This window comes from Canis aureus, chromosome 24 (genome assembly GCF_053574225.1).
Source record: "Canis aureus isolate CA01 chromosome 24, VMU_Caureus_v.1.0, whole genome shotgun sequence".
Lineage (NCBI taxonomy): Eukaryota > Metazoa > Chordata > Mammalia > Carnivora > Canidae > Canis > Canis aureus.
This window is the reverse complement of record NC_135634.1, coordinates 2352662-2367221: the sequence shown is the minus strand read 5'-3', so window position 1 is coordinate 2367221 and position 14560 is coordinate 2352662. Positions and strand designations below refer to the sequence as shown.

At 35.3% G+C, this 14560-nt stretch overlaps 1 protein-coding gene across 8 annotated transcripts in view; it reads left to right on the top strand.

Moving 5' to 3' along the window:
• COG6 (component of oligomeric golgi complex 6) overlaps positions 1–14560 on the top strand; it is a 184578-nt gene that overhangs the window by 72713 nt on the left and 97305 nt on the right. For all 8 annotated transcript variants that reach the window (XM_077867952.1, XM_077867951.1, XM_077867948.1 and 5 more), the window contains 3 exons: positions 1177–1284; positions 2415–2468; positions 5076–5155. In XM_077867952.1, coding sequence (XP_077724078.1) covers positions 1177–1284; positions 2415–2468; positions 5076–5155 — 242 coding nt within the window. The remainder of the gene's footprint in view (positions 1–1176; positions 1285–2414; positions 2469–5075; positions 5156–14560) is intronic.

Below are 14560 nucleotides of genomic sequence, written 5' to 3'. Positions count from 1 at the left end.
TGTGCTTTCTTGGACATTCACTTAAAAAAAATTTTTTTAAAGATTTTATTTATTTATTCATGAGAGACACAGGGGGTGGGACACACAGGAACGCAGGCAGAGGGAGAAGCAGGCTCCATGCAGGGAGCCTGATGTGGGACTCGAACCCGGGTCTCCAGGATCAGGCCCTGGGCTGAAGGCGGCGCTAAACCGCTGAGCCACCCAGGGTGCCCTAAAAAAAAATTAAAATATTCTGTCTTTTAATAGTGTTGCCTCCAGAAAAGGTACGTGTTCTTATTATTCATATGAGTTTTTCTCTTAGAACATACCTCTTTTAAGTTAGTTGTAAGTTTTTTAGGGGGAAGGGCTCAGCTATTGGAGTTACTTGGACAGTGGCAAGCATTCAGATATTAGCAGCACAGTTAGTATACTATGCCATCATGGGCAAACAAACTGGTAAAACTGAGGGAATTCCCTGTCCTGGTAAAAATAAGGGAGTAGCAGACTTATTCCCACTAGGAAATACTTCAGCCCACCAGGGAAGTCTACTTCTGGGGATTCTGTCCCTGTTAGCATTAGATGGCCTCCTCAAAAATAATACAAAGCAGGTGAGCACATACAACTCACTTCTTAGCTGGGTCTTTGTAGGCAGTTCCTAAACTTGACGTCTTTGACTAACCTTCTGCCAGGTCCTCAACTTTCCCTAATTGTAACAAACCTGCTTCTCCAGATGGCACATTTGAATGTTTGACTCAGTCCAGGAAGTTGGGAGGGTGAGGGTATGTGGAGGTCTGTAACATCAGGCCCTCATCTTCTCAGAAGTCTTCCTAAGTATTTCATTTTGCACTGTTGTTGTTTTTAGTGTTTTTTGCTTCTTTGTTTGTGTTTTGCTTATTGCCATCTTTGAAGAGAGTTGATAAGCAACTCAGATTTTTTTGACTACTGGCTAGTCCTGGAATCCTCTTCAGTTACCATTTTTAAAGTGAGACACTCTCCTCCTTTTGTAGGAGGACTTACTCTTTGGGGGAGGAAAAGCTTTCTGTCACAGAAGCAGCCCTTGTGCCTCGTGGTCTGGCCTCATAGTCACTGCAAAGAGCAAGCCCATGATGAAAAGCTGACTCCAGGGTGGTCTACTTCTACTCTCTTCAATCTTACTCTTCTTTTAAAATATTTTCTTTCTGACATATTTTATTTTAGATTGAAGCACATTTGGACACACTTATAAATGAGCAAGCTTCTTACGTCTTAACTAGAGCAGGCTTGAGTTACATCTATAACACTGTACAGCAACATAAACCAGAACAGGTAAGGACATGGGTGTTCCTAATTAGAGAAATGCCCATGTAGAGCATGGGTTCCAGAGCTAGACTCTAGTTTGAGTCTTGGCTCTGCCACTTAATAGCTATTTTTCATTGGAAAAGTGACTTACCTTTCTGTCTCTATTTACTCATCTGTGGGATTGGGGTAATAATAGTATCTGTAGCAAAGGGTTGTTCAGAAGGTTAAGTGATATAATACATGTAGAGTTCTTAGATGACTACCTGAGATGTAGTAGAGTGCCCCCAAATGTTAACTCTCCTTTTTAATATGGATAACTTTAGTTAAAAGTAATGAAAATGAAACTTAGAATTATAAAATGTATAAAGGATATTCATACTGGGTAATTTTTCAGAGTCCTATATCACTATCAGTTAATTGAATGCATAGATTACTATGTAAATTCAGTCATCCCTTTTTTAACTTAGCAAATCTTTGTTTATTACTTTGGAAAGGTAAATACTTTGAGGCCGGCATAAGATCTTGTTATGTTATAGAACTCCAGTGGAAATAGAGAAGGGAGTGGGGGAACCCGAGAAATCCATGTAAGCATCTGCCTTGTAAAAGCAAAGAACTCATTTAAATGGTATTAACATGAAAAATATTTTATAGTCCAGGAACTCTTAAAAGCTTCATTTAGCTTTTAAAAATCACCAGTCCCAAGTTTTTTATTCTGATAAAGCAGCAAGCAAATTTCTACCAAAAAGGAATCAATTCTGCTGCTTTTTTTACTATCTATAATTGTCAGAGTGCAACTTCAAGCCTCCATGTCTAACTGACATTTTCTAAGTGCTTCCTTGTATTTTTGTCTTGCTTATATGTAAATCTGAAATATCCTGGTATTTCCCTTGTTAATAAACTTGTGCTTGTCACTTCCTCCAACAAATATGATTGCGTGCCTTCATGCTACTTTCAGAAAAATAAATCATAGTCCCTGCTCTAATTGAGGTTGAAGAGATGATACTTGAATTCTTTGGAAAGGAGCTGAATTTCCAAATCTGGGGAATCTATTAGTGGACTGTATTTCATGAGTGAACTGAAACTATAGCACCTTTATTTTATTTATTTATTTATTTATTTATTTACATCTTATTTTTTTGTTTTGTTTTACTTTTTAGGGCTCTTTAGCTAATTTGCCCAACCTAGATTCTGTGGCACTGAAGGCTGCAATGGTAAGTGAATAGTAAAACATTTCAACATAGGTTTCCTCGTAGAACATTATTAATTTTTTCCTGGGTGGTAATTTTATCTCTTAATATACTACATTCACATTGGGTGCAATAATAAAGATTGTACACATGTGTCCTTTAAGGTCTGGCCAAGATATATATTTGTAGTAATATTCCACTCATCCATACCTGTTTAGGTTTTCTTCATTTTCAGAGTTTTACTCCTAGCATGATGGAGAAACAAAAATAATGGATGCAAAGAAGTTAGGCCATATGTCATTAAAGACTTCCTACAGTTATAGTAGTTAGTTTAGTAGGAAGGCTTATAGTTCTTGATTTCTTCCTGAGATGATAACTGAAACTGATTCCAACCTTAAAATAACATATTACTCTTGAGTGTGAGACTCCTCGAACCTCCACTTTTATTTCCTTCTTTTCAAGTGAAGAGCTTGCTTGCACATCCTTTCTGCCTGAGCACCACTTCTTGTAGCATGTTTCCATGTCTTAAGTATATACTTTACATTAATGCAAATCCAGCAGTTGGAGGATACTCATTTAGTTCTCATAGGATGATTTTGTTTGGAAGCTTTATAATACACTATCAGCAATAATAACAAAAATGATCAATAATAACACCAGCCATTAGTATTTATTGAGCATGCCACTGTTTTTCATGTATTAACTCTGATCCTCCAAACAACCCCATTCAACCTAGGACTTAACTCTCAACTACTATGCCATCTATCCTGTCCTAAGTATTTAAATACTCACATATGCTCACTACTGCAATGGCTTGACTTTAACACATAGTTCTCCTGGATGACTTTTTTGATGCCAAGGCTTTGTTACCTTTCATCTTACTGAGCTAAATTAAAGAAAGCGATAACAATGTAAAGAGTTCAGAGCCGACAATATTATTAGGTAAAGTAGATTTTAAAAACACTAGAAAAGATAAATAAGGAACATTATGTCAGGATAAAAGGTAATATGTAATATGTATATATAGATAGAGAAGTACTTCTATTCATCAGACATCACAGTAAGAACTAAAAATATGAAGATTTTATTCTAAAAAGTTTAAATAAAAATAAATGAAAATGAATACATTTTAGATTAATAAAAAAAGATAAGTTTCTTAGAAAGTGGTAGTAGTCCCACTTCAAGGTACTCCCTCCCCCACAAAATGAACACGTAAGTCTACACAAAGATTAGTTAGTACTCAATAAATGTGTTTCCTCCCTCTCTTTCTCTCCTCACCAACACATATCCAATCCATAATATAAACCCACAAAATATATTTAAACCCCATTACAAATAATTTTGTGCTTGGTCTTAAACTTTAATAGCAATTAAGTTGAGTATCTGTTCAAAGAAACAGAATCTTGTTTTATGTGTGGTCTGCCATTTTATATATAACTGTCTGTTGCATTTGATTGAATGCTTCAGGGCACTTCAGATCAGCATATCCCAAGCTTGAACTCTTCTAAGTTTTCCCTGCCCCATCCCCCCAAGTCCTCTTCCAAGTTTCCAAACTCAGAAAGTGGTAAGAGCATCTGTCCATTATTGTTTCAACTAAATAAATGTGAAAAGAATGCAGTTATGAATTGTGATAATGCTGTGAATTAAATTATACAGACCCAGATCTGGGAGTCAACCTCTGCACCAAATACTGATGATTTTACGATCCAGTGTTCTTCTATCTACCATGTTATTGTCCTTGTAGTCTAAGATGCTATAATAGCTACTTATCTGGTGTCCTTGCATCCATCATTACAACCTTCCCTTCTAGCTGTAGCCAGGAATAGCTTCTTAAAACTTAAATCAAATTATTCCCCTCCTTCAGTGGTTTCCTAAATGCTTTTACCAATAAGAATGAAAATCCTTTTAAAAAGTGTAGGAGACCTACATGAACTGATCTGTTAGCCCTTTTTTCTCACTTAAGCCTTTATCCATGCTGTCCTATCCTTGACACCCCCACAGCCTTCACTGCACACACTCTTAGTTAATAATCTCTATTCAATGCTAAGATCTCACTTCAAATGTCCTTTACCAAACACAGAAACTACGTCCATCCTCCTGATTTATACTTTTATAATATTTTGGTATTTTCCTTCATAGCATCTAACACAATTTGTGATTATATATTTATTTACACTACAGTTTATTATTTTTCTTCGTAGGTCATAAGCTCTGTGAGCTAGGGGCTGTCCCCTTTTGCTCACCATTATATACACTTTACCTAATATAGTACCTTCCTAATAGTAGGTCCTCAATAAATATTAGTTGATTAAAAAATTAACAATTAACAAATACAGTAGATTTAAGGAAATAAGGTAGATTTGAAACCTGATGACTTGTTAATATTGGTTTGGTGAAGTTTGGTGAAGGAGATTAAGGTGAATAACTTGGATTCAGAATTAAGAAGTTGACACTTTTAGGAAATTTTAGTTAGAATGTTGAAGCAATAACTCATTTTGTTCACAAAGAACTCATTATTTGTACCATGGTATATTTGCTGAGATTTTAACCCTTATAACTGACGGTTATATTTGATATATCTGTTGGCAAATACATGCACTTTATGTTTTGTTCTTTCTCTGTTTCATGTAGGTTCAGTTTGATCGTTACCTGTCAGCCCCAGATAGCCTGCTAATGCCACAGCTGAACTTTCTTCTAAGTGCCACAGTGAAGTAAGTATCTTTTGGTCTCAACTACTTGGTAAAGATTCGTATATTTTTAAAGATACCAAGCACATTTCTTAGAGAAAATTTATTTTCAAGAATAGATTTTTTTAATTTTTTATTTATTTATGATAGTCACAGAGAGAGAGAGAGAGAGAGAGAGAGGCAGAGACATAGGCAGAGGGAGAAGCAGGCTCCATGCACTGAGAGCCTGACGTGGGATTCGATCCCGGGTCTCCAAGATCGCGCCCTGGGCCAAAGGCAGGCGCCAAACCGCTGCACCACCCAGGGATCCCTTCAAGAATAGATTTACCATTGAAGATCTATGTTACCAAAGTTGTATTATGCCTGAGCACCCATAAAAGATCTGACCTGACCCCGTTCGTACTTATTGCTTTCATGTATATGGCTCCAAAATCTCTTTTTATTATTTATTATTTTTTATTTTATTATTTTTAAAAGATTTTATTTATTTATTCAGGAGAGACACAGAGAGGCAGAGACACAGGCAGAGGGAGAAGCAGGCTCCATGCAGGGAGCCTAATGCGGGACTTGATCCTGGGACTCCAGGATCACGCCCTGGGCCAAAGGCAGGCGCTAAATTGCTGAGCCACCCAGGAATCCTCAAAATCTCTTTTTTGTAAATGTTTTTTAAAGTTAATGTGAATATAATTGGATACGGTATAGCCATAATACCAAAATTCCCTTATATTAACAAACATGTCAGGATGACATTGAAAATGTCATGGAAGATTAATAATATATTAATTGTATAGTGTATGCATCTTATAGACTATTTTGGATCTGTAGATATATTTTTAATTGTTCGTATCACATACTTATCAGGAATGTGTTCAAGACAAAAAACTATACATTAAAATCTTAGAATGTTACAGTTAGAAGAAACAGAAAGATCATAGTCTGACTTTGTTGATTATAAGGAACATATTGACAAATTTAAATTGTCCTAAAGTAGGAAATTTGAACTATACATTTTTTTTTCTCCCCATTCACCCAGCTGTATATCAAATGCTTTCTATATAACAGGCACCAAGGATTAAGATTTAAAAGACATTTGCACTGTCTTCTTGGAGATTATAGTCTGTTGGGTCAATTAGACATGTGAACAAATATTTATATTAAAAACTACACTAAGGAAAGAATGATCAAACGTGAAGAAAATATTTCAGTTATCTACAAGGATGCAGTGGTACAGAGATAGTGGTACACTTGTTTTCTGTTTTTTCTGGAGAGTAGATCTACAGCAATAAATAAAACAAGGAGGCAGCTTTTGGTTCAACAAGCAGAAAAATTTGGTATCAATTAGAATTGGCTGGAAATGGGGGAAGCCCAGGTAGCTCAGCGGTTTAGCCCAGGGTGTGACCTTGGAGACCCGTAAGCAAAATGACCCTGGAGACCCGAGATCGAGTCCCGCATCGGGCTCCCTGCATGGAGCCTCCTTCTCCCTCAGCCTGTGTCTCTGCCTGCCTCTCTCTCTCTCTCTTTCTCTCTGTGTCTCTCATGAATAAATAAATAAAAACTTAAAAAAAAAAAAAAAGAATTGGCTGGAAATGGGATGGAACATTTTTTTCCTCAGGGAAATTTTCCCATATTAGGTGTAGAGTGAAAGGTTTAAAAAAATTTTTTTTACTTCAATTGTTTCTTTAAAATAGATCTTTGAAAGGTAAAGCACTATTTTTTAATCTTTTATTTTATTATCCTAGAAGGTCTCATACTATCTACATAACTGGAATTCTAAAGACGTAAGAGATTATAAAAGAAACTCCATTATGCCATGGCTCAAACTGTTGTGTGTGTTTCTTAAATTATTTTTGTAAGTGATTACCTGCAATTCTTTTAGATTTAGCCACGTTTCAGTCTTAGTATTTGAGTGTTGAGTTGTTTGGAGCATTGCTCCAAAACATACCATTATTCTTTTCATTTTATGCTAATTGAGGGGAAATTTTAATGTGTTTTATAAAGGACGGCATGTAACCCAGGTTCCAGAAGGGAGAGAATGGACAGATTTGGCTACCTAACACTTTAAAGTTTTAGGTTTTGTTGTTTTTTTACACAAAACAACAGTATAAACTAAGTTAAAATATAAGCAATAATATGGAACAATTTTGCAAGTTATATAACAGACAAGTTATCCTTAATATATTCTTAATATTGAAGAGAATCCCACAAATCAGGACAAAGCAGTAGAAAAACAGGCACTGTATGTTTGGACAATTCACAGAAGAAATGCAAATGGCAAATAAATATGAGAACATAATGATGATCAAAAATGCAAATTAAAACAGCAATGAGAATTTTTGCCTATCAGAATACTAACAAAAAGTATGTTATATGCTAATGAAAGGGTCTGGGAAAATGGGCATTATTTCATATGCTGTTGATGAGAATATAAATTAGTACAATCCTTCTAGAGGGCAATTTGATAAGATTCATCAAAATTTTAAGAGTGTACATCCTTATTAGATTCAGGGATACTTCTTAATAGATTTTCCACCCTTTCATAAACTGTAATAATAGTTTAAAATAAAGTTACAAAACTAGCAGTGGGATTGAGCATGTTCTATGACTCTATCTGAATTCTCTATCTGTGAGGGCTCCTCAGATTTTTCTAAAGCGTAAATGATATTTCAAATCAGATGTTTGTCTTTTATTACAGAATTATTTTAGTTTTGCATTTGCTTTTATTGTTTTGCTGGTTAACAATAATGTAAATTTTTTTGTTTTTATTAACAACCAAATGAACACAATTTTTGGTACATTCTTTTGAAATCTAAATTTTTAAATTATATTGTTTTTATTTTTATTTATTTATTTTTAAAGATTTATTTATTTATTTATTTATTTATTTATTTATTTATTTATTTATTTATTTATGATAGACATAGAGAGAGAGAGAGAGAGAGAGAGAGAGAGGCAGAGACACAGGAGGAGGGAGAAGTAGTCTCCATGCCGGGACCCTGACGTGGGACTCGATCCCAGGACTCCTGGATTGCGCCCTGGGCCAAAGGCAGGCACTAAACCACTGAGCCACCCCAGGGATCCCTTATATTGTTTTTATAGTATGTACCTAATATACTGTTATAAATTCTTACTAATATAATGACTTTTTAAAATTGAGATATGCATATAAATAATAATAGGACAACTAAGAGAAATTGCTTAGTATCTATCTAATTACCACTTTTTTCTTTCTTTTTTTAAAAAATATTTTATTTATTTATTCATGAGAGACACAGAGAGAGAGAGAGGCAGAGACACAGGCAGACGGAGAAGCAGGCTCCACGCAGGGAGCCCGATGTGGGACTCGATCCTGGGACTCCAGGATCATGCCCTGGGCCAAAGGCAGATGCTCAACTGCTGAGCCACCCAGGCATCCCTACCACTTTTTTCATTCAGGAAATTTCTAAGATATTATTTGCAAAGTATTCTAAAATTAAAATATAACCTGTGAATGTATTTTCAGAAGAAAAATACATCAAATTGGCTACTTATTTTAAAAATTGGGGCTGCTTTGAAAATATCGGGCATTTTACACATTTAAGACTCACCATGAAGGCAGGTTTTCTAACTACTTTTTTTCCCTTTTCTAAATTGATGATATTTTATTTTCAAAATTAACTTTTATCCTAATTTCTGCCACTGTATAGGCACAGAATTTATTTGATCTTATTTTTAAAGTATTTGAGATAATAGGACAGTACTTTTATTCAGTTAAATTTTGAACTTTTTCAAAATGATTCATTTTTAATCAAAATTAATTTCATATTTTTATGTCATCAATTTCTTTTCTATTCATATTCTATTTAAAATGTCAACTAGCAGATGGTCTGCCTTCAGCTCAGGTTATGATTCTGGGGGTCCTGGGAGCCAGTCCCGCATGGAGCTCCCTGCTTAGCAGGAAGTCGGCTTCTCCCTCTGCCCCTGCCCCCAGCTTATGATCTTTCTCATGCTCTCATCTTTCTCTCTCTATCTCAAATATATAAATAAAAATTAAAAATGTAGTAAATAAAATGTCAGTTGTTTCTTTGAAATGTATCTTTGAAATGTAAAGCATTATTTTCTAATCTTTTAAAAATTTTGTTAATATTCTGCTCTCCTGCACTTTAGTGTGGTTGCAGTGTATTTGGGACACCTGTTACTCTTGTCTCCCTTTTTTGTCTTAGAGTTTGATGGCCTTTCAAAGGAGATTTTGATTGAATGCCTCAGCCTTGAAATAAACTATTGAATAAATTTAAATAGCCAAGAAGCCAAGTTGTATAGAAAATGAACAAGAGGGGAAGAAAATAGTTTTAAGGATTTCTTCCTTCCTTTCTTCCTTGGAGTGAATTAGAAGGATGTATTCTTTATTCAGTGCTAAACTACAATATTCACCTTTCAATGGTGTAAATATACAGATTGGATTACAGAAACCACAGTTTAAAATATTTAAGTTATTCTCATGTCTTTTCTTAATGATTCAGAATTACTTCTGTGAGTAACTTAAGAAATAAAGGGAATTATAGATATCTCCTAACGTTGAGCATATAGAAAAATGGATGTGATTCGACAACTCTTGTTCAGGAATCTTTCTCTATTATGTATATTAGGAAAATAATATAATACTATAAAAATAATGTCTTTAGAGGAAATTTTTTTTTAAAGAAATAGAATAATTTTTCTTTTCCTCTTTTTTTTTTTTTTTTTAACTGCCTCCTTTTAAGCCACTTGTATTTACTGTCAGGAACACCTGTATCAATAAAAATAAAATAAGTTTTGGGGGAAAGAACAACTACTGGAAAACTGTGAGAGGAAAAGTAACTGATTGCACAATGCTTTAGAGACTTCAGAAAGTCCAAGCCTTAAAAGCAGGTTAATTTTGTCCTACATTAAAGGCTACTTTAGCAGGTTAATTTTGTCCTACATTAAAGGCTACTTTAGACTCCAAGAAGCTTAAAAACAAACTCTAAAAAATCATGGCTATCTTTAACTCAACTAAATGCCTTCCAGAACAAAACTTAGCAACCTTAAGATTGACAACAAACATAGATAATCAACAGTGTAGCATTTATAATGCAATAAAAAATTACTTAGGTGAAGTAGTAGGAATATATGAACCAAAACTAGGGAAAAAAAAATCTGTCAGCAGAAATAAGCTGACAAATGACAATTTATAGAACTAGCAGGTAAGAACTTTTAAGACTGCTATTTACAGTGCGTTCAGGGACTTAAAGGAAAACATTTTTTTTTTTTTTTTTTTTTATGATAGTCACAGAGAGAGAGAGAGAGACAGAGACATAGGCAGAGGGAGAAGCAGGCTCCATGCACCGGGAGCCCGATGTGGGATTCGATCCTGGGTCTCCAGGATCGCGCCCTGGGCCAAAGGCAGGCGCTAAACCGCTGCGCCACCCAGGGATCCCCAGGAAAACATTATTATACTGAGAGAAAAAATGGGGAATTTTACAAAATGAGAATTCTGTACCTAAAAAGTATAATATCTAAATGAATATGAGTGGGTGTAACTATCAGTTGAACCCCCAGAGAGAAAGATCAGTCGACTTGAAAAGAGCACAGTAGAAACTATCCAAACTGAAACACAGATAGAAAAAAAGAAAACACTAGAAAAAGATGGGGGGGGGGTCTCAGTGAATTGTGACATAATATTAAGCACTCTAAAGTAGGTATAATTGGAGTGTCATTGTGAAATTGAGTCAGAAAAATTTTAAGAAATAAAACAACTTTTTCCAAATGTGACAGAAGACATGAACCCACTGATCCAAGAAGTTTAAAAAAAAAAAAACAAAAAAAAAAAACAGAGAAAATTGTACTAGGTTATGCAATAATTGAATTATTGAAAACCAGTGATAAAGAGAGAAATCTTGAAAGCAGCCAGAGGGAAAAAGACATTTTTTATAGGGACTAATGATAAGTTTATTACTGACTTTTTTTTAGAGTCAGTGCAAACCAGAAGACAATAGAAAATCATCTTTAAATGTCTACTTTCATAGTGTATTTATCAAAAGTATCTTTCAAACTGGAAAAGCAATAAATACATTTTGAGATAAATAAAAGTAGAGAGGCTTTATCACTAGTATACTGCACTGTAAGAAATGATAAAAGAAGTCCTTCAGGCTAAAGGAAAACAATATGAGAAGAAAATTCAGATCAACACAGAGGAGTAATGAGCCCAGGAAATGCTAAATATAAAAGATAGTTGACCATTTAAAACAAAAATGCTAATAGTGAATTGTGGAATTTTTAACACATAGAAATTAAATTTATGACAACAAATGCACAAAAGATGGAGTGGGAGGAAAGTAGAAATGTACATTTATGATGTTATAAGGTAATTATATAATATATTTTGAAGGTACATTTTGAACCTTGCAGCAGGCTCTTGAACAAAAATTATCTAACATGCCAATAGATAAAATAGAATGCTAAAAAACAATTATATCAAAACAAAGCAGGAAAGGAAAAGAACAGAAGGGACAAATATAAAACAAATAGAATGACAGACTTAAATTCTACCTTATAAGTAACTATATTAAATACAAAAGGTTTACACACTCCAGTTAAAAGGCAGAGCTTCTTAGATTAGATGAAAAAGCATGGCCCAAATCTTAAAATAATTTGTTCTAACTCTCTGAAGAAATTCCATGGGATTTTGATAGGGATTGCATTAAACGTGTAAATTGCCCTGGGTAACATTGACATTTTCACAATATTAATTCTGCCAATCCATGAGCATGGAATATTTTTCCATCTCTTTGTGTCTTCCTCAGTTTCTTTCAGAAGTGTTCTATAGTTTTTAGGGTATAGATCCTTTACCTCTTTGGTTAGGTTTATTCCTAGGTATCTTATGCTTTTGGGTGCAATTGTAAATGGGATTGACTCCTTAATTTCTCTTTCTTCAGTCTCATTGTTAGTGTATGGAAATGCCACTGACTTCTGGGCATTGATTTTGTATCCTGCCACACTGCCAAATTGCTGTATGAGTTCTAGCAATCTTGGGGTGGAGGCTTTTGGGTTTTCTATGTAGAGTATCATGTCATCAGAGAAGAGGGAGAGTTTGACTTATTCTTTGCCAATTTGAATGCCTTTAATGTCTTTTTGTTGTCTGATTGCTGAGGCTAGGACTTCCAGTACTATGTTGAATAGCAGTGGTGAGAGTGGACATCCCTGTCTTGTTCCTGATCTTAGGGGAAAGGCTCCCAGTGCTTCCCCATTGAGAATGATATTTGCTGTGGGCTTTTCGTAGATGGCTTTTAACATGTCGAGGAATGTTCCCTCTATCCCTACACTCTGAAGAGTTTTGATCAGGAATGGATGCTGTATTTTGTCAAATGCTTTCTCTGCATCTAATGAGAGGATCATATGGTTCTTGGTTTTTCTCTTGCTGATATGATCAATCACATTGATTGTTTTACGAGTGTTGAACCAGCCTGTGTCCCGGGAATAAATCCTACTTGGTCATGGAGAACAAATTATTTTAAGATTTGTGTGGAATCAGAAAAGACCCCAAATAGCCAGGGGAATTTTAAAAAAGAAAGCCATATCTGGGGGCATCACAATGCCAGATTTCAGGTTGTACTACAAATTTGTGGTCATCAAGACAGTGTGGTACTGGCACAAAAACAGACACTTAGATCAATGGAACAGAAGAGAGAATCCAGAAGTGGACCCTCAACCTTATGGTCAACTAATATTCAACAAAGCAGGAAAGACTATCCACTGGAAAAAAGACCGTCTCCTCAATAAATGGTGCTGGGAAAATTGGATATCCACATGCAGAAGAATGAAACTAGACCACTCTCTTGCACCATACACAAAGATAAACTCAAAATGGATGAAAGATCTTAATGTGAGACAAGATTCCATCAAAATCCTAGAGGAGAACACAGGCAACACCCTTTTGGAACTCGGCCACAGTAACTTCTTGCAAGATACATCCATGAAGGCAAAAGAAACAAAAGCAAAAATGAACTATTGGGACTTCATCAAGATAAGAAGCTTTTGCACAGCAAAGGATACAGTCAACAAAACTAAAAGACAACCTACAGAAAGGAAGAGGATATTTGCAAATGAAGTATCAGATAACCGGCTAGTTTCCAAGATCTATAAAGAACTTATTAAACTCAACACCAAAGAAACAAACAATCCAATCAGAAATGGGCAAAAGTCATGAAGAGAAATCTCACAGAGGAAGACATAGACATGGCCAACATGCACATGAGAAAATGCTCTGCATCACTTGCCATCAGGGAAATACAAACCAAAACCATAATGAGATCCCACCTCACACCAGTAAGCATGGGGAAAATTAACAAGGCAGGAAACCACAAATGTTGGAGAGGATGTGGAGAAAGGGGAACCCTCCTGCACTGTTGGTGGGAATGTGAACTGGTGCAGCCACTCTGGAAAACTGTGTGGAGGTTCCTCAAAGAGTTAAAAATAGACCTGCCCTATGACCCAGCAATTGCAGTGCTGGGGATTTACCCCAAAGATACAGATGCAATGAAACGCCGGGACACCTGCACCCTGATGTTTCTAGCAGCAATGTCCACAATAGCCAAACTGTGGAAGGAGCCTCGGTGTCCATCGAAAGATGAATGGATAAAGAAGATGTGGTTTATGTATACAATGAAATATTACTCAGCCATTAGAAATGACAAATATCCACCATTTGGTTCGACGTGGATGGAACTGGAGGGTATTATGCTGAGTGAAATAAGTCAATCAGAGAAGGACAAACATTATATGGTTTCATTCATTTGGGGAAATTAAATAATAGTGAAAGGGAATAGAAAGGAAGGGAGAAGAAATGGGTAGGAAATATCAGAAAGGGAGACAGAACATGGAAGACTCCTAACTCTGGGAAACGAGCTAGGGTTGGTGGAAGGGGAGGAGGGCGGGGGGTGGGGAAACTGTGTGGCGGCACTGAGCGGGGCACTTGACAGGATGAGCACTGGGTGTTGTTCTGCATGTTGGCAAATTGAACACCAATAAAAAATAAATTTATTATTAAAAAAAAAAGCATGGCCCAACAGTCTGCTACGTATAAGAAATCTAATTTAAATATAAGGATACAAATAATTTAAACACAAAAGGATGGTAACAGGTATACTATGCAAATACTAATCATAATAAAGCTAAAGTAGCTATATTAATATCAGAAAAATTAGACCGCAGAACAGATACCAAAGATAAGCAGGGTCATTTACAATAATAATAGAATCAGTTCATGAAGAAGATATAATTATGTGCATCTAATTGCAGAGCTTCAAAAAACAAGCAGTATAAGCTCAAAGAATTGAGTAAGAATAGATACACTGACAGTTATAGGTAGATATTTCAAAACTGGTATCTTAGAAATTGATAAAAAGTAGACAAAAATATAGTACAGTGTAAAAGAAC